This window comes from Pagrus major, chromosome 23 (genome assembly GCF_040436345.1).
Source record: "Pagrus major chromosome 23, Pma_NU_1.0".
In the NCBI taxonomy this organism is placed as follows: domain Eukaryota; kingdom Metazoa; phylum Chordata; class Actinopteri; order Spariformes; family Sparidae; genus Pagrus; species Pagrus major.
In genome coordinates, this window is record NC_133237.1 from 9,231,266 (window position 1) to 9,250,432 (window position 19,167).

A 19,167-nucleotide genomic window follows, 5' to 3' on the forward strand; every position below is an offset into this window, starting at 1 on the left:
AGGTACCTGTACTTTACATTACTTATTATGACTACTTTTACGTCCTACATTTAAAACAAATATCTTTAATTGCTGCTCCTTACATTCTCAAAACAGGCTCCTTACTTTAGTTTTAACGCACTTGAGGGGACACAAAATGACGTAGAGGGAGACTTTTATACTTTGAGTACATTTCAGAGCCTGTACTTTTTTAACAAGTACACCTATGCCACCGCTGCAATATACGTTAACAATCATAACAACAACAGTTTACAGACAAGTTTTAACAATAGCTTCATAAATGTGCTTATTGTTAAATTATAAGCTATTAATAAGCACTTATAAGAAACTTGGTATCAGTTTACAGACTTCTTAAGAAAATTTAAAAAATCCTTATGAGTAATAACAAGGACTTTAATATTAATCTAACAATAGGCTTGTTTATTACGCCATTATCAAAACGTATATTGTTTTATTAACACATGTTATTGTTAATAAGCATCTTATAAGGACTTACAAGGCCCAAGGACTAACATTAATTCTTCAATAAACATGTTTATGGTGCTATTATTAACATTTACTGATATTTAATAATGTTAATAAGTAGCCCATCTTATTGCCTATTAACTAACGCTTATTACAAGGTCTTTAATATCACATTACATGACACACTTCGGTTATTTTCTTTGTTCAGTCCTGCCTGAAGACATGTCCGGACCGCTGCTAACATTTTGGCTCGGTTTTGACACCCAATAAAAGTCAGCGTTATCTGTAACAGACTACACATTCATACTGTCTGAGTCAGTTGTTGCATGAGCTTCATGGTCTAATAAATGATCCACGTCCATATGTTGATATGAGTATAGCAGGCTAGGCTAGAGAAGTTCACATATCCCCTCTACTCTATACAAAATCTATGTTTACTGTGAAACTAGACACAGACAAGTTGAGCCAACAGTGACCTGAAGTGCACCACGAGCACAGGCTGGCATTAACTTTCAGGACACAGCCTTAAAGAGTCCGTATCAGCTGTAGCCTCTCTTGCAACATCAGTGCTACAAACATCAGAGGGGCTGCTGCTGGCTGTGTTCCAGAGGCACTCTGACACAAACTGACTGTGTGTTTCCTCCAGACAGACAGACATGTAGCCCAGGATACTGTATTTCTAATTGTGGCGTTTTTTAAATCAGGCATTTCTGCGCGTCTCAGTGGTCCTTTTCCTGTCCGTCTCTCATTTTCTATACCTTCCTCTCTCTCCGGCCTCGTTTCAATAGAGTGCATTCCAACAATTCTTCACTGTCAGTCTCTCTCTCTTTCTCTCATTCAGACCCATTCGTTAGCCGCTGCTGACAGATCCTTGCTGAGACATGAAGGCTTGGAGCTGCTTTAACTGGTCACAGCCACACTCAGCTCGTTCCTGCCGGGTTATGGATGCAAAATAGAAACAGAAATACCTGAGAGGGTATTATTATATATTCAGAATCATTTAGAGGCTGTTATAGAAGTCGCACATGATTCCTGTTGTCGTGGTTGATCTAACTGTGCAGAGAGAGGAGTTAGAGAGGTTTCTGCTGAATATGAATAAATCAGCCGCTTGTCTTTGCACCTGAATCTAACCCTGTTTCGTCTTTTGATCTGATTCAGCCACATTCCTCCTCCTGGGATTTGGAAACCTGAGAGCCGGGGTGAGCGGTCATACTCGAGGCTCGAGGGGCCAACTAATGACTTCCCATTAGTCCATTTGGTCTACATGATCCTCTATTATCTCAGAGACACGCGCAGGAGAGAGTCTATCCCCACGACTAATCGAGGGTCAATTGTCCCCCTCTCTGTACTCTGATGCATGTGACGGCAGCCGAACGTGCACCTCTGCACACACACACACACACACACACACTCACACACACGTGCGCATACTTCTTGTACAACACAAATACAGTAGATTCATGTTTTTCATCTAGAAAAGCGGACCGTGTGTGGGGGGTCAAATATGCGATTGCTGCGTCAAATTAACCACTGAAGCTTTTCAGCCGACGACGGAAGAACGCATGAAATCAAATGTCATCATTGTTCAATCGGAGATCGGTTCAGGGTGCTCTGACCTTCTCCGGATCTTCTGAAAAGCTCTTAAATATTTGAGCGAGTGCTGTCATTTCTCACTCAATTGTGAAGCATAGAGGGCCCTCTGTGCTCCGTTCATGGCCAAATTGGTCGTCAGCTCGGGACAGTGAGTGTGTGTGTGTGTGAGCCAATGTTTGAGTGGGTGTGATGTGTTCCACACAACAGTACTTTAACATGTGTGAAGGCTCTTAATGTGCAACTTCACTGTGTGTGTGTATTTGTGTGTACAGTTGAGACACGTGTGCACATGCAAGAGCGTTTCTGCATGCATTTAGCTTTCCTAAGATACACGTGTCTGTATGTATACCTTTATGAGACTAAAGTGTGTGTTTTTTGCACACACACGCACACACACACACACACACACACATACACACACACACACACACAAACACACACACACGCTCACACACTGCTGAGCTTTAGGCATGCATGTACAGTATTTTTATGGATGTTTCTTATTAAGTTGTCGCCTCTGCAGAAAATGATGGATGGCCTTCTCTCAGAGGGATTGTGGTGAGATGTTACAGGCGCAGGTGTGAGTCAGTGTGTGTGTGTGTGAGAGAGTGAGAGAGAGAGAGAGAGAGAGAGAGAGTCTACTATAGTGTGATATGAATGCAGGTCCCGGTGGGAAAATCCCTACCTCCAGTCAAGAACCTGCAACACCCCCCCTCCTCATCCTCCTCTTCCTTCTCCTCCTCCTCTTCCCCTTTCCCTTAGAAACCAAACACACCACACGCTCATGTTTTGGGAGCCACAACCTGAGCATAAGATAAAAATTTTGAAAAAACGTTTTGACGTGTGCAGGGTCATAAAAATGGCAACACTGATAGCATAGGTAAGATGAAGGAACACAAAATAATGAAGGAAACCATTTAAACCCTTAATTGTATCCCTATTTTCTTCTCTTTGTAGAAAATAGTGTTTTTGTTCTTTACAAGTGAAAATATCTTTTTGAACTTTAGAACAAAAAACAACGGCACCTGTTACCAATTCTGGAAATGTATGTACAACCATACGAAAACGTCTAAAACCCTATCCCAGTCTAAAGTATTCACAAACAAACGCTTAGGTGGAAAAACAGCCTTTTCAAAGAGAAATGTGAATACAATTACACAAACTTTCCTAATTTCCATGCTTGTGGCTTAAACACCCCACCCATTTAAATTATATATTCACAGATCTGAAAACTCATTGGCTACATGGTGCGTTAATCAGCTGGGGCCTTGTTTGTAAGTGGCTCTACAGAGAGGGGATGAACAAGGAGTGGGCCTCCTGTCGATGAAATCACTCATTGGCTGTTGCAGGCCACAGGGCGGGCATAAAAGCTCCTAACTGCTCAAATGAGGTGTCTTGCTTTCAAATAGTGGACTTTTTTTTGACAGATAAAAGCATGAGAAAGCATTTGCGATTGCGCCTGCCTGATGTGGTTTTATCTTGAAATGATTTACATGAACTGAATCACAAGAATCTAAGCTTTCTTTTAACGATGTATGGTTTGACTAGCTGTGTTTGTATTGTTTGGCAAACTACTCGAATGGTAACAGTTAAAGGTTAAAGGTGATATTCACTGCCACTAGATATCGCACTACAGCACCGGCATCTCAGACCAAAACAAATGGGCCCTTTGCTTACTCAATATAGTTTAAAAAAAAAAAGCAGCATGTGAACTATGGATGTATAAGGAGAGCTGGAAACAGCATCAGAGACAGAGCCAACATGCTCCAGCATTGTGGAGCCTGTAGATGTTGCGCACCAAAGACTTTCACCCACAAAGCTGCTTAATTTCCAGTGTAGCCCTCCAGTAAATAATAAATAATCATTTTATAATAAAATGATTTAATAATGCGTCTTTTATAGACTTGTTAGATGTTATCGGACAAAATCTTTTCAGAAACATATTTTAGTGTACTGATTGGCTGTAATATGAGAGAAAGTTTCTTACGAGGTGGCCATTTTGAAAACAGACACAGGGAGGACAGACAGGGACTCACATGCTCACCTGGCCACAACAAAGAACAGAGAAGCTCAAAGAGGGAGTGTGATGTCATTATCTGTTCAGGACGCCATTCCTCCGATCTTTACATAGAAAATAATTGTTTGCTCCTACATTAATGTTTCAAATCATATACACTGTATCTAACCTTTAATTTTTACATCACTATAATATAGGCTACAAAAAGATATGACGTTTGACCGTGTCACACTTTGCATCACCAGCGTGTCCTTAGTGTTTCACTGCACTGGTATCCCAAGTCACAATACAGCCAGTGGCCTTGGCCAAACGTGCGAATATGAAACAGAGTGTAAATATAGCTCCATAGCTCATGCTGTTTCCTCCATTGACTCTTGTTAGAAAAACAATGGCATCCTATTATTCACCGGGCCATGATTGAACTGGAAGAAAAGACTGAGTGACTGTGGGGACATTGTTCATGACTACACTACAGTGGAGTTTGAGCAGACTGTCTGAAATGCCTTCAGTCAGAAATAAGTCATGGATTTATTGAGCAGTTTTATTGTTTAATGAGCTTCACCTTTCAAATGTTTTTCGTCCATGATAAAAAAACTTTCTTGCTCTTTCCCCCGTCACGTCTCCTCGAGGTTGGCTGGCTGAAATACTATATTTGGGGCTGAGTTTGAACATGCAGAGTCACCGTCAGGCATTGTTCAAAAATGTTCCCTAAACATGAGCGGCCGTCAAAGGTCAGGACTCTGAGAATAACTCCTGTGATATTTAGAAACACCTTTTGTTTCCTGATAGCCCAGCTAGCGGTGATGCTGAGGTAACAAGAGGAGTCAGTTGGCATGGCAACTATCCCTGTGACCTCTCCGGCAATAGTACCTACATAAAGGTCTGTTATGCAACAGGCTGAGTTTAGGGTCACGGTTACTCTTCTGGTTATTCATGAGTGTTGACTTTGCTTAAAGCATCTTTTGTTTCACATAAACTTCATGAATTAAAACAGTGAGTGAAAATGCATTTAAGAGTGTAATAACAATTCATGACATTTTAATGTCAAGTCCAAATTGTACCGCTGAGGTCAAATAATCATGACACAGTTATAATGGTCTCATGACAGCTTAGCCAAAATTATGGGGGCAGCATATCACTAGGGTAACTGACAGCTGCTCTTTGCTAGATAAGTTTGACTGCAGCTAGCTAATGTGAGATTATCAGCTCATGACTCAGTTAGCCGTGGAGCCAATGAACCAAGAGTTTGTCCGGACCAAGACCCCAGATCATACAGGATGGAGGTGATTTACAGTGTCTCTGACCAAGACTGTGACTTCGGAGATGACAAGACACTGCAGGCGGGGATGGGACATCTGGGGATGGGACATCAGCAGCGGGTCAAACAAAAAAAAAGGTAAGAGCTGGAATATTTTTGTTTAATAGAAGTTTGATGGGTGCGTTGTGCCCTCAAACAATAGCTACAGTAGTAGCAATATGACAATGACAGAGTGGACTACAAAACTTTACCCAACTTTCGATTGGTATTGGGGTAAGCATTTTTGGGTGAACTGCTCCTTTAAATGATTAAAGATAAAAGTAGTCAGTGTGCAGAACACATCATCAGATTGTTTCTTTTAGCAATAGTAGTAGCAATACGACAATGACAGAGAGTTCTCTATTACGAGTTAAAGTACCGCATTCAAGATCTCTCTCAAGTAAAAAGTACATGAACGTAATTAAAGGAACAGTTCACCCAAAAATTAAAATTCAGTCACTATCAACTCACTCTGATGCTGATGGAAAGTCAAGTGAACTTTCGTAGTCCAAAGAACATTTCTGAAACTTCACAACAAAACAGCGTTGCAGCATTCTCCTAAACAACTGAAGTAGATGGGGACTTGTTTTACAATGTTAAAAAACAGCCTAATAGATAATAATTGAAAAATCAAAAAATAATTGATTTTTGGGTGAGCTGCTCCTTTAAATTATGAAAAGCAAAAGTAGTCAGTGTGCAGAAGATATCATAAATACAGACGAACTGAAGCATTTACTGTTGTTATTTGTCAAGTTGGAGCCATTGGGTATTGATCTGCAATTATAATCATATTTTATATGTATTTTTTTTTTTTTAGAGTAGCCTAACTACTGCTGTTCAGTAACTGTAGTGGAGTAAAGTCACCTAAACAGTAGAAGACACTTGAATAAAGCACTCACTCCTAATGCCACTGCGCATAAACACTGACTCTAGGTTGGGTTGATAATACTCATCATTTTGCTGCGTGTGCCGTAAAATTTCTGCTCATGTGGCCAAAACAGTCCTCAGATGAGCAGACAAGCCCACAGGACTTGGCCCAGCCTCGGGAATATCTGAATAAATGATTCACGACAGAGGAAACATTGCTCAGAGAGGCTGCTGTGTGGACTCATGTGCGCACATTATCACCCATTCTTCAGGCAGGGGGCGGGAGAGAGATACTGTCGAGCGGACCAGCAGCAGACTCTTGGAAATCTGCTCTGTCCCTCACCACCACCGACACCACCAACACCAGCGCTGCGTAATCAGGCAGGTCCAGGGCTGAGGCGCACCGAGCTCTGCTTATTGATAAGACTCCTTGGAAGGAGAGGACCGCAAACTAGCGTGCGACGTTACTTGAGACGCTCAGCCTGTAAGCTTCACGGTTAAAGAGACCCCCCTGAGAAGAGAATTGGATTTTTTTAATTGATCGTCTTTGGAATAATTGAAACTTTACTTACTTTCTGATCGTCCTGGACAGTTTTTTTTTTCTTTCCTGAGAAGTTCTGATCGTTGTTGCGTGGAGATGCCTTTTAAATAATTAATTAATTAAATGTATTTGCCTTTTGTAGCAGAAAACAATTACATAGAGAAGACTGAAGAAAAGTAATTAAAATTTGGAGCTTTTTTTCTTCTTTGTTTTTAAATCCAGCGCGGAGGAACTTTTTTAGTTTTTAATTTATTTTAAGGGGGACTGCCTTCTTCTTCTTCGTCCTCCTCCTCCTCCTCCTCCTCCTCCTTCTTCTTCGGGTATCTCTGCTGGAGAGACCACAGTGGGGACGGGCGGTCCACGCGCGCGCAGTCCCGCAGGACGAGCCGCTGTCCCCCCGCGCGCAGTGCTGAGGAGAGAGGGACTCTCGCGCCTCCATAAATGCCCGGTCCGTCGAAGAGGCTCGAGGCTGGGCAGCAACATGAGCTCGTGGGTGCAGCTGCTGCTCGCGTTGCTGGCGGCGTGTCTGCGGTTTGGCGTCGCCGAGGTGAGTTTCCGTCAGTTTTTACGGAGCTTTAAGTGATGCTTTACCTTCACAGGAGCACCTGTGAGGAGTTTTGAGTCACGCTTTACAAATGTCACGAGAAACAAGTGGGGTTTGGGGGAAATTGTGCACGAGCGCTGACACAAAAGGCTTTAAAGTACCATAAAATCATGCTAGCTTCTCTACAACTACTCCACACTCATGTTTAAATCCTTTTATAGCCAAGAAGCACCTCACCATTTTTCAAATATGGTGAATTACTGTATGTTTTGCTCATAATTCTGCAGCATTTTGTTGTCCTGTGGACCTAAATTATGAGTAATATTAACAAAAGTAAAGCAGAATGCTCAAAAAACAGCGTTGTAATCAAATACAGGTGATTTTTTTATGACTGGACTTGTGCACCTGCTTCATTCCCGCCTCATCACAAAATCCAGTCTTTTCCTTATGTGATTCTGAATGGGGTTGGGATTCCTCGCAGAAAATAACTGTTATTCCTCCCATTAACTGGCATTATGAATGGATGCCCAGGGGCGGACACATGCAGAGGTCGTCCTCTGTGTGTGATGAGCCAGGAAACAGAGGCCTGCCATGATAGGCTCTTTTCACAGCTGGATGCTCCACGTGGGTCAAATGATGCATTTGTGGATGAGGCTCCAGATGTTGAACGAGGCCATAACTCAGTCAGTGAGCAGCATCATCATCATACTGGAACATGTAGAGGCCACATGTTAGTAACAGTTGCAGTGACACTTTTTTCATCAACACGATGTAAAATCACTTGTCTTGCTGAATGTCGGACATCTAAAAACTTAAAAGGAGACAAGTGCAGAACCCCATTTCAATTTCAGCTAGTTTGTGACACAGATGAGGCACTTACTTTATTATTGCTGTTTCCAGCCTCAGAGAACCACTTCAGTGCTGCTTATGATGACGTGATTATTGTGGCCAACTCCGCCATGATTTTAGCCACACGCTGTGGTAGTAGCTAGCTAGTTACTGTGTCTTCTTCCTCCTTTTTCCGCTTTATGGCACGTGGCAACCAAAGCGAGAACAGAAAGAAACGGAAATGATTCAAGATTTAAGGTGCTGGATCATTTTCTTGTGTATTATCAACGCGATATCAATATTTCATTTTTAACGGCCCTAAGAAGTGTTGATTTTGTGAGTGTCATTCCCAACTCGTCAAATTGGGATGGTGGCCAACCCGATCTACAATCCCAAAGCATCAGTATTTAACAAGTAGGAAATGAAACTCAGAAATCAACTTTTCTTCAAAATAGGACCCTTGAATGCCAAGTTTGTCTGAATAAAAGTTTCCTAAAAACTTGTGAAAACGAGCAGGCAGTGGTGAAATATAGACGCAGGATTGATGGGCGAAGTCTGACCGCCTGCTGAGGTCAAACAGGAAGACAAAACTTAACCGAGGGTCTTGTCTAGGTCAAGTGAGGCTTGAGGATAACTGACATAGCCTAATGTTCATTTTAGAGAAAAATCTTGACCTCTTTTGATAAAATAAAGCCTATAGAAGAAGGTTCAGACGCTCTTTGGGTGTGATTTTATCTTTATTTCTGCCTCCATTCAGATTTCATCTCTGTTTCTGACGCACACAATTCAGCCCCACAATGAACCGCCAGTGTCGGCCAGTTGTAAAATTAAACGGGGTCAAAACACACGCGCAGTTAACGAGTCACTCATGGGAAGTGGAGATTTAAACAAGTCAACAATGAGGGCACAGCCCATCTGCGAGTTTGCTCATAGGACTGTACAACTTCTGCACACAAACTATTAGCTGTCAATTCAAGTAAAACCAATAAAACTGGATTAGATAAATGCAACAAAACTAATTTATAATTCCTTTAGCTTCTTATCAAATTCTGGCATCACAAGTGGTTTCATTCCTCCTTTAATTCACTAAACCCATACAATTTACACACATAGTCTTCCATCACTGGGACTACTCCACATGAAGGCAGGCTTGGAGTGAAACACAGTTATGATGGATGACTTTAAATCCCTTTCATCAACCCCTCTTTTTATTTTATGGCTTCTGTAGGCACCACATGTGAAGGAAAGATCAAATTTGACACAGTGTTATAGAGCAAGAACGCCTACAAAGGCTTTGAGGTATACAACCAGGAATTCCCCTTGTTAGGGTTTAAAGTGATAGTATGGCAGCTGTGAAATGATGGAGTCTGTATAGAAAGAGCATTATTGTAGGAGAAAGTGTTGAGTGGGTGATAATTTAAAAACGTGCTAATATATGAAGTGCTACTTATACTGAGAATTCAAACGGAGGAATCCAGACATTTACTTTTGGTTAACAAAAGCTGATCATTATCCTTAATTGCATCAGGCGCCTTTCCACCTCAGAAGGTAAATTATGACAAAGGAATTAATTAAAATCATATTCATTCATATGTTATTGCGCACGTGTAAGCAGAGTTTCATTGACGACATGTGAAACCTCACACGTGTGCTGCTGCTGCTGCTGCTGCTGCGCCGGCAGCAAACTCGACCCTCTAATTATGTACGATTAGATGTTCCTTCTCCTCGCCTGCCCGCTGCAGCCGCTGCCTGTACCTGGCATTCCTCACTATGTCCAACAGCCTTCAGGGGATAGGAGCTCGCTTCAGGTGATTTGTGCTGGATCATGACAACATTTTTATTTTAAAATGGCAGAAAGTATACGGGACAGCCTAAACCCTCATGATATGGAAAGAGGGATGTTATTGTGGACAATATAGGGAACAGTTTCGTTATACAAGACATTTTCTAACAAGTTAGGCTAGCTTAGAATGCAAAAACGACACATGTCAGGTCTACAGACTAACTTTTCATCATGGCAGTTTCATAACACATTATGTTTATTATTGTAAACAGGAATCAAAGGTGCAAATACATGTTGTTATTCATTTAAATAGAATCACAATGCACCAAATAATCATTTTTTTAGTATTACATTAAACTCACTGATATCATCCTCGTATACTCCTGTATACCTTCTTAAAGGTCATCTGATATGTTTAATGGATCATATCTCTGTGCCATAGTTGCCGTTAAGCATCATCAATGTGTGTTTACACATTCTGTCTGGGGATTTCGAATCTGTTTACATCTGTTTTGTTTATCAGAACCAAAGTGTTTATTTAGTATTTCCTGCTACACAAATCGTCATGACAGCAGGCACCACTGTGGACAAAGGCACACATCCTATAATTAACATCAGACACAATTAGCCAAGCAGGCAGATTTTCTCCATTGGCGAAGGGAAGAAATCGGCATGATGACTCCTCAGGGGCATGGGCAGCTCCGCAGCAGAGATGTGAGCGTAATACAGCAGGCATTTCCCTGCTGGACAGTTTGACTCTCTGAAAAGTCCAAGCAACAATGGGGGAAAGTCAATGGCGTATAGTACGGGCAGGATGAGAATACATGTTCATGCATGGATGGCTGCTTCCTTTGGCTAAAACCTGCTTCCCGTAGGGATTCATTATATTCTCCAGAACCTGAATGGAATCTTACAAACACAAAAAAAGTAAAGGCGGGCAACTTTAATAAGAATAATAAGAAAGTGAACATTGTCTTTACTGGTGCACTAGCCAGACCAGCTCCTTTGAGATCATCTTCATTGGTTCCATCTCGCCGTGAGCTGACAAACCAAATGAAGCACATCCACAGCGTTTAAAAGCAATGTGAGGAAGTGTCTCGACCCACGTCTGATCCTTGTCCATTTTAACCCGTCTTTTATTCATCTATTATACCTCTTTTTCTCTCCTCCTCTCCGTATCACTCCTTCCCCCACTTCCTGACTCCTTCCTGACTCCTTTGACCCCTAAATGTTAGCAGATGAGAAGACACAACGCCAATAGTCATTCACCCTGCTCTTAGTGACCATTGTGTGTCTGCTTTGGTTAATACCCCCCCTCCCTCTAGCTGTCTTACCCATTAATGACTGGGGGGGTTAAACCCACAGTCAGTCCATAGAATCACAATTTAGAGCTGCTGCTTGGTTTTTAGTGTTGTGGTATGGAAATATTTAGTCAAATGCACGTTGTTTAAGGTGTTGTGTTGTCCTTTTGTCACCAGAAATGGAAGAATTTCCTGTGGAGACACAACCTGATATAGTTTATGCCTCCATGCAAAAAAAATTCCATTGTCTTCCAAAAACTATTAAAAACATATAAAAGAGCTACGCTGTCGCACTCAGTGATATATTCCTTCATTTTGAGTTAGTGTGGACAATGTTTAAAGGCCTGATGTGTCATCACTGATGTAAACAAACCTCTCACAGCATTACAAACTTATTTAGTTGTTATATAAAAAGACCTGTTTTAGAGCAACAGCAGGAAAGAGTTTCCAATGTTGGGTTTTGGTTTTTGATAGAAGGGATACCATCTTGTTTACATTTCGAGCAGATGCACAGACTAACAAAAACACTTGTGAAATGGCAGACGTTCTGCAGTCTTACTCCATCTCCTGAGAAGAATAGTTTGTGCTTTTTCCGATAATCATGTTCTCTGACATCTAGAGTGATGTATCTTATTTCTTTGGTGTCATATATTAAATCATATATCCTCATGTGTTTCAGGGGGACCCTCTGCCTGCAGCCCTGGTGGAGCTGGTTAGAAACAGCCCCATCTCGTCCATAGAGGACCTTCAGCTGCTGCTGCTCACTGACTCCGTAGGTAAAGACCTGCACACTCTTATATTACTGCTCATACATACGTTGAAACCAGACTCAGTATTGGGGGAGTTATTCAAGATCCTAACATGTTCTGTCCATATTCTCATTCTAACCTTAACACTTCTTAAATATTCACCTAAACACAAACACTTTTTTTAACCCTTTTCAGCAAATATAACACAATCTGCGCTAATCCATTTCTTATCTTATGCCTAAACCTAACTATATAGTTACAATAACATTTTCTCTACCCATATCACTTATTGTATGTGAGGAGCTCATTTATTGGGCTTTTGAGTTTCTTTCAAAAATAAAATGCAAAAAGCTTTATAGTCAAGCAATAAAACTTTGTCACTCTCTAAAAGCAGTTTAGACATAAAGTACATGTTGTTTTCACTCAACAACACATCAGTAAATGAAGCCCAGTGATGCAGAGACAACAAAGTTAATGCACTCAATATGCTGACTTATGTAAAATGTTCACTCATAATTGTCAGCTTTTTCATTACAGTATAGTTTGAGGTACAGTTGTAATGGCAAAAGTTTGTAAACAAGAGTTCACTACATGATACTAACTAATGTAAATAAAATGTTTGTAATAACAGTAAGAGGCTACTTTTCTACCCTAGTTGTGACAAGTGAACATCACCAGTAATAAAACTGACTCAGGCAAACAAATGCAATGAAACAAGAAGCAGGAAAAACACACACATACACAAAATATAAGGTGAGAATTAAAACGGTGCAACACTTAGGTCTGGGTCTCCATTTGCCTGCATGTGCACACTCACATGTGACATGAACTACCCCCACACCCTCTTTGTTTCTCCATCTTCTTGTGCATGCTCATATTTACTCACCCACATGCAGAGGGCGCTAGAAGGCCTTCGAATAAAATACACACCACAAGCCATTCATAAATCAGTTGTCATGTCTACATAAATCAAATGCTGTATTTGTTTTTGTCTCAGATGAGGAGGATGGGACTTCTGCAGCCAATGGAGGTCACAGACTACCAAGGAGCCTTGGTGAGCTAACCCCCCACCTCCTAACTTTTTAGTTTAGAGTACATGCAAGACGTGACTTTATTTCATACTGTGAAAGAGATGGACTGCTGCTACTCTCCAGTGGCTTCTTTAGATCTTAAAAAAAGTGTATTCATACTCGTAAATAGGTTAATTAAAGGTCGTAGCGTTTGCATGGAGGATTCCTGATTTCACCATGTATGTAAAAGTGCTCCATCCTCATTAGTGGAGGACTGTCTGTGTGTGTTCAGTCTCCCTTCCTGAGAGTTGATTGATGTGACAAGTATGGCTTTAGTGACACGGTAAAGTCTTTCTCATTAACCTTTTTTGGTGATCATGATAAAGCAGATGTCTGAATTACTAGACACCAATCTACAACAGTGTGGGTGACTTTGCTGGATTCCCTCAGGCATGAGGAGATACTAATGACCCTTCATTAATCTACATGTAAGCCATGCCCCATCTTCTATCTATCTGTGTCCTTGTATGTTCAAATAGAGCAGTCTATTTCACCTTTGTTAAACAAAGTGGAATGAATTCCCCTCATATTTATGTGAAACAGATGAGTACAAAGCAATAACAAGTCGGATCAGAGGAGGTTTTAGCATATGTACTCATTTGAAATGCATGAGTTTCACACTATAATCTGCCTGGATGTTTCTGCTCTGCAACTAGAGCTAGAAACACCCTGCTGTGTTAATACGGGACAGTTGAAGGTGAGCTGCATAAGTTGCAGCCACTCTTGTATAAAATGGTAAATTGGGATTCAGTGACGAGAGCTTCTTATCACACTACTCCATAAATATCCATGCAAACAAGCCAGGTGAGTCACTGTGGATGAGTGAGTAAGCTCAATGGAGTTGAAAGTAATTAGAGGTCTCATTTGACACTCAGCGCCAAGCAACTTGGGAGGGTTTAGATTCCTGTGGCAAATAATGAGGAGTCCCATGTGCACCAAGTGACTACAAAGAGATGCAAAATAACCACAGACACAAAGAGACACAAAGAGACATAAGGGAACTACAAAGAGATGCAATATGACCACAGAGACACAAAGAGACAGAATGCAACTACAAAGAGATGCAGAATGAAAGGAAAGAGACACAAAGTGACTTCAAATACGCATAAAGGAACTAAAAATGAACATAAAAATGACCACAAATAGAAACAAAATGATTACAAAGAGATGCAAAATGACAGCAAAGGGACACAACATGACAGCAAAGAGACTACACTGTGACTACAAAGTGACACAAAATGACTACAAACAGACCCAAAGTTACTATGAAGGACACAAAACTGACTATATTACTATTACAGCCGTGAGTGACATTGTTTTGTAACCCATCCATGCTCACAATCAGTCATATCTCATTCCTCAGATGCCCAGCCGGCTCAGCAGGCTCTGTGTAAAGTTCGTACAGAAGTGGTCGAGGTCACCAGGGCGATGTTGGACCGTAGCAACGCTAACTTCCTGTTATGGCCGCCCTGTGTTGAGGTGCAGCGCTGCTCCGGCTGCTGTAACACCAAGAGCCTACAGTGTGTCCCTGTTGTCACGCACACCAGATACTTACAGGTAAACAACCAGAAACACAGAAACATACACAAATGTCAAAACATTTACATCTACAACATCCCAAACAGGCGCCATGTTTATCCTCGGACTCTCATCTTCCTCTCAACCTGTCCAGGTCATGAAGATTGAGTATATCAACAAAAGACCCACTTACGCTAAAGCAGTGGTGTCGGTGGTTGATCACGTGGAGTGCCGGTGTCAGCCCGCTCCACGTCCTCCTGTGCCCAAGAAGAAATCATCACGCAGACAACACGGCCACCAACATCGAAACCAGACACTCAGCCAAGGACTCGGACACGAGCAGGTACAGTGTTAATGCTATTTAGCATGCTATCAGGTTGATTTTCAAAGAAGTATAGTGAGATTTAGCTGAACTAAATTTGTTGAATTTAATTGTCAAAGGTCAAGGCGCACTCCAAAGATGAACTCCACCAGTGGGATGAGCTGAAGCAGAACCAGAGGGCCCACCTGGAGGATCTCCTGGAGCAGCAGTGGAGCCCCAGAGGAGACACATTCACTCAGACTGAGGAAGGCTACAGCCTGGCTGGGGAGGACGCATCTCGATCTGGAGAGGGCATCATTTTTGGTCCACACTGGGCACATAACTCCACCAGGCTCCTTGGGACTAAAGACCAAACTGGGAATCCGGAGAATGTCGAGAGGATCTCAGATGGTAACAAGACTGTTTCCTCACTGGATAATGATGGCGTTGAGGAAAAGGACAAGTTGGTGGAAGGTGGGGATAGGTTGCTGCACAACAGGACTGAAGGGACAGTTAACGAGGGAGAAAGGAGCAGGGACGAAGGCACACAAACACAGAGTCCATCATGGCAAGAAGACAAATCCAACAAGTTCAGGCCTACTGAGGCAACCAGCGAGAGAGTGGGGATCAGGTTCAAACCGACCAAAGAGCCAAATCCAGAGCCTCGAGAACAGGCAAGACGGAGAGACAATGAGACTCCTGACGAAGTGAGGATATTACAGATTGAGGAGGAAAAACTGGAGCAGGAGAGAAAAGAGCTCCTGCTTCTCCACAAGAGGCTGGACCAAGAGAAGGAGATACTGAGACAGCAGCAGATGAAACGAGAAGAAGAGGAGAGGCAGAGAGCAAAGGAAACTGATAGTCAGCATCACCTGCATGGTAAACATCATCATCATCATCTGCAAACAATAACAACTCAGAAACCAGGTAATAGACATGTTTTAATACTTTGGGTTAAATAAGAATTTTAAGGGGGGAAATACCTAAAATAAAATGATGTGCTGTTGATGTGTTGTTGCCCTCACCAGTATTTTCATGAAGTCATAGATTTTTGCTATTTTTTTTATTAACATTTAAATCCTATTCTGACAGCGACAACAACCACTACCACGACCACACGGCAGCCGTCAGCTCCAGCAGGACCCAGACCCCCAGCCCGTCCAAGGAGGAGGATGAGGAAGAATCGCAAACGGATCAGCAAGGCAGCTATGAGAGCGATGCTAATGTAGAAGTCAGACAAACCCAGGTGAGTTCACATAATGTTAAAAAAACAAAAAACAAAATAATAATTTATGAACCGATGATCTTTGAATAAATGAGTGTATTATTTTTAATAAATGATCAGTTAAGTTCCCATAAGTTCCCACTCCAGGAGTCAGGCCCAACCATAACAAACATGTAATTTTACGAGTATTCTTAATAGTAATTTAGATTTTGTCGTTTCCTGCAAAACAATAAAAAAATGTTGATGACTCATCTTGCACTAGCGGGCATCCAATGAAACACTTTCTCCAGTTTCTTCAGTGTTTCTGGGGCCAGAACTGTCAATATAAAGAAGCAAATATCACTCTGCAAGCTGTTTCATGGGAACTTTAATGCACTTAATATTTGATTCACTGTGCCAGTATGTGCAAAGTTTAAAGTTTATCTTCCTGTTTCTCCCTCAGGGACACAAAGTGAACTTGGTGTATTTCATGGATCCAGAGGTGAAGAAGAGTGACTCCCTTCATTTAAGTATTTATTCACTTGTCAGTAACCTGCTCGTCCTGTGAGATCTCCTCCGTAACACTACTAATGTCTGTCTGCTGAACCTGTAACCACACCTGTATGGAGTACGGCGAGGTGAAGGAGAAGATGGAATATAAATGAAAGGTGGACCTTGTCGAGAGAACACTTGCCTCCACAACGACAGTCGTTGGTATGAAGTATCGAGTGGCAGCCGAAGACTCATGAATTGTGTGCAAGCACAGAAGCTGTGGGGGACTGAAATTGCGTCGCTGTAGAGCTGTGGAAAACAGTGCAATTTCAAAAATCTTCTGGAAACCTTGTTTTGATATCAACAGAGAGAAACTGCACTTAGACTTTGACAGAACCGAATCTATACGAGGTTTAAATGACAAAGTTTGTTGCTGAAAGACTTTGTGATAACCGCAAACATACTGGACTACAAAGTGCATCTGGTGGAAAAATGGACATGACAATGGACAGAACTCTTTTGTGTTATTGAAGAATCTGTTGTGTTCTGATAATCTTAGAGACAATCATGGATAGACTCCAACAGTAGGTAATGTTGACTTAAATGAGCAGTATTTGTGACGTGTGATAGACACACTAGACATACTCAGTGCTCCGTGTTGGGAAGATAAAGCCGTGTAGATTCACCGTGCAAAGGCCTGATATCATTTGTTAGCTCTGCAACACAGCGATGGTTTCACTTTAACCATATTTAATTATATTTAACTAACTGCAAACACTGGAGTCACACAGACGTGATCAGAGAACAAAAACATCAAATGTTGCATCAGTGGGTTTTTTTTTACTTTCAAAATCTCATCACAAGTGTGAAGAAAAGGGTGCTATCTGAATACTAAGTGATAGTGTTACACTTGTGACCTGACATCAGGCTATGTTTTTATTTATTTATCTCTACCATTACTGTGGATTAACTTTCTATACAAATACTGCAAACAAGGTGACACGTGGCTGAGATATAATCCATCACGATGGCGGGTAGGTTTTTTAAGAGAAGATGAAAACCTCGTGTGACCTCCCAGGATCATGCATAGTTGAACTTCTATTTAAAAAAACGTGTGCATGTGTTTGTTTCGTATGCGTAGGTGTGTGGTATAGTGTGTGTATGGACTTGTGCCCACACCTACACTTCTGTCATGCATCTCAGTACTCATGTAGAGGCATCTACCTGTTTCTCTCTTTCATAAAGACATGTCTCTTTTCTCCACTGATTCATTTTTGGTAGAAACAATCAACAACATTCCTTTTAAACTCTGGGAGGAGCTGAAAGACACATTTTTGCCCCCCACCGTATTTGATTTATTAATCTATAACACATTGTTTTGACATTCCATTTACAGGAAACAAAAAGTGTCAAAACAAGTCAATCAGTCCAGCAAAAAGACACACTTTCCAAACGTACATATTGTTTTCTTGTCCTTTATGTTTCCATTAGTTACAACACATAGTAACACAGCGGTGATGCTACTAGTCTCCAATAATCCATTATCATCCAAACATCTTAAGTTATTGAAAAGAACGGCTTGTACGTTTTTCATGCCAACTTACAACTGTTACTGATTTTGTCTGTTTTATTATAAGAAATGTTGAAAAAACAGAATGTTTGTGATAACTTTGCCACCTAATGCTATTTTTCATATGGGTATAAGAAGCTAATGTGCTTAAATCTACTTTGTTTTGTGTTTTTATTCCTTTTCACCAAGTTTTTCCTCGTATATCCATGAGTCCGCCTCCAAAAAGGCCAACGTTTTGTCATGAAATGTGCCGACAATGAATGTCAACATGGAAGTCTACAGTCATGCTAGCATCTCCGTGAAGTTGTACTTTGGCTCAGCGGTGCTTTGAGCTCGAAGCTAACATAGTACAATGTAGTACAATGCTAACATGCTAATGCTAATCAGGTATAATGTTTATGCATACGATAAGCTTAGTGTAGCGTGTTAGCATGCTACGATTAGCTAATTAGTACACAAGACACAATGTACACCTGAGGTTGATAAGAATGAAGTACAGCCCAACACTTGTTGGGTGTGTATTCTTTGTAATGACGTATTTTTATACGTGATATACTTCAGCAGTTTTATGACAAATTGCGACTTTCTCCAGTTAAAAAATAATCTTTAGAATGAAGAAAAACAATAACAACTATGTAATCATGCCAAAATTCAAACATTATACGTCTCTTGCCATCAACAGCCATATATCATTTTTCTGATACAAGGGCCCACGCTGGGACTTATCCTGATGATGGTGTTAGATGAAGTTGAGTTGAGGGATCACCAAAGTGTTTGTAACCAATTCAATCAATCCAGTAGTTGTCCAAGCATTTTACTAAATGTAAAAAAAAAAGGCAATCTCATAGAGAAAAAGTCAGAGGATCGTCAAAGTTATTCGTACCATAAATGTACCAAATTTCGATTGTCTAAAAACAATCGGCTTATAGCGTGCACAGCTGTACAACTTCAGGGTCACTGCCCAATTTACGTGACGGTTCATGTGAGATTCCGAGGCTGGAGATAAAAGTTTCAGCTCATAGTCAGG

The 19,167-nt window shown here is 41.2% G+C and overlaps 1 protein-coding gene across 2 annotated transcripts; it reads left to right on the forward strand.

Annotated features, from left to right (window-relative positions):
* The first annotated feature begins 5,337 nt into the window (after positions 1–5,337).
* Positions 5,338–18,296, forward strand: pdgfbb (platelet-derived growth factor beta polypeptide b). 2 transcript variants are annotated; one of them, XM_073495203.1, is made up of 8 exons: positions 5,338–5,471; positions 11,916–12,012; positions 12,983–13,039; positions 14,419–14,612; positions 14,728–14,916; positions 15,015–15,801; positions 15,967–16,120; positions 16,542–18,296. In XM_073495203.1, the coding sequence occupies exons 4-7, from the start codon at positions 14,484–14,486 to the stop codon at positions 16,101–16,103; spliced, it is 1,242 nt and encodes a 413-aa protein (XP_073351304.1). In that variant the 5' UTR covers positions 5,338–5,471; positions 11,916–12,012; positions 12,983–13,039; positions 14,419–14,483; the 3' UTR covers positions 16,104–16,120; positions 16,542–18,296. The 2 variants fall into 2 exon arrangements, with proteins under 2 accessions (XP_073351304.1, XP_073351303.1); XM_073495202.1 differs by lacking the exon at positions 5,338–5,471 and adding an exon at positions 6,662–7,327.
* Positions 18,297–19,167: the final 871 nt, after the last annotated feature.

Coding starts and splice junctions, on each gene's coding strand:
- pdgfbb (XM_073495202.1), top strand. CDS start 7,262: ATGAGCTCGTGGGTGCAGCTGCTGCTCGCGTTGCTGGCGGCGTGTCTG. Junction 13,040..14,418: donor CAGACTACCAAGGAGCCTTG/GTGAGCTAACCC, acceptor CTCATTCCTCAG/ATGCCCAGCCGGCTCAGCAG. Junction 14,613..14,727: donor CGCACACCAGATACTTACAG/GTAAACAACCAG, acceptor CAACCTGTCCAG/GTCATGAAGATTGAGTATAT.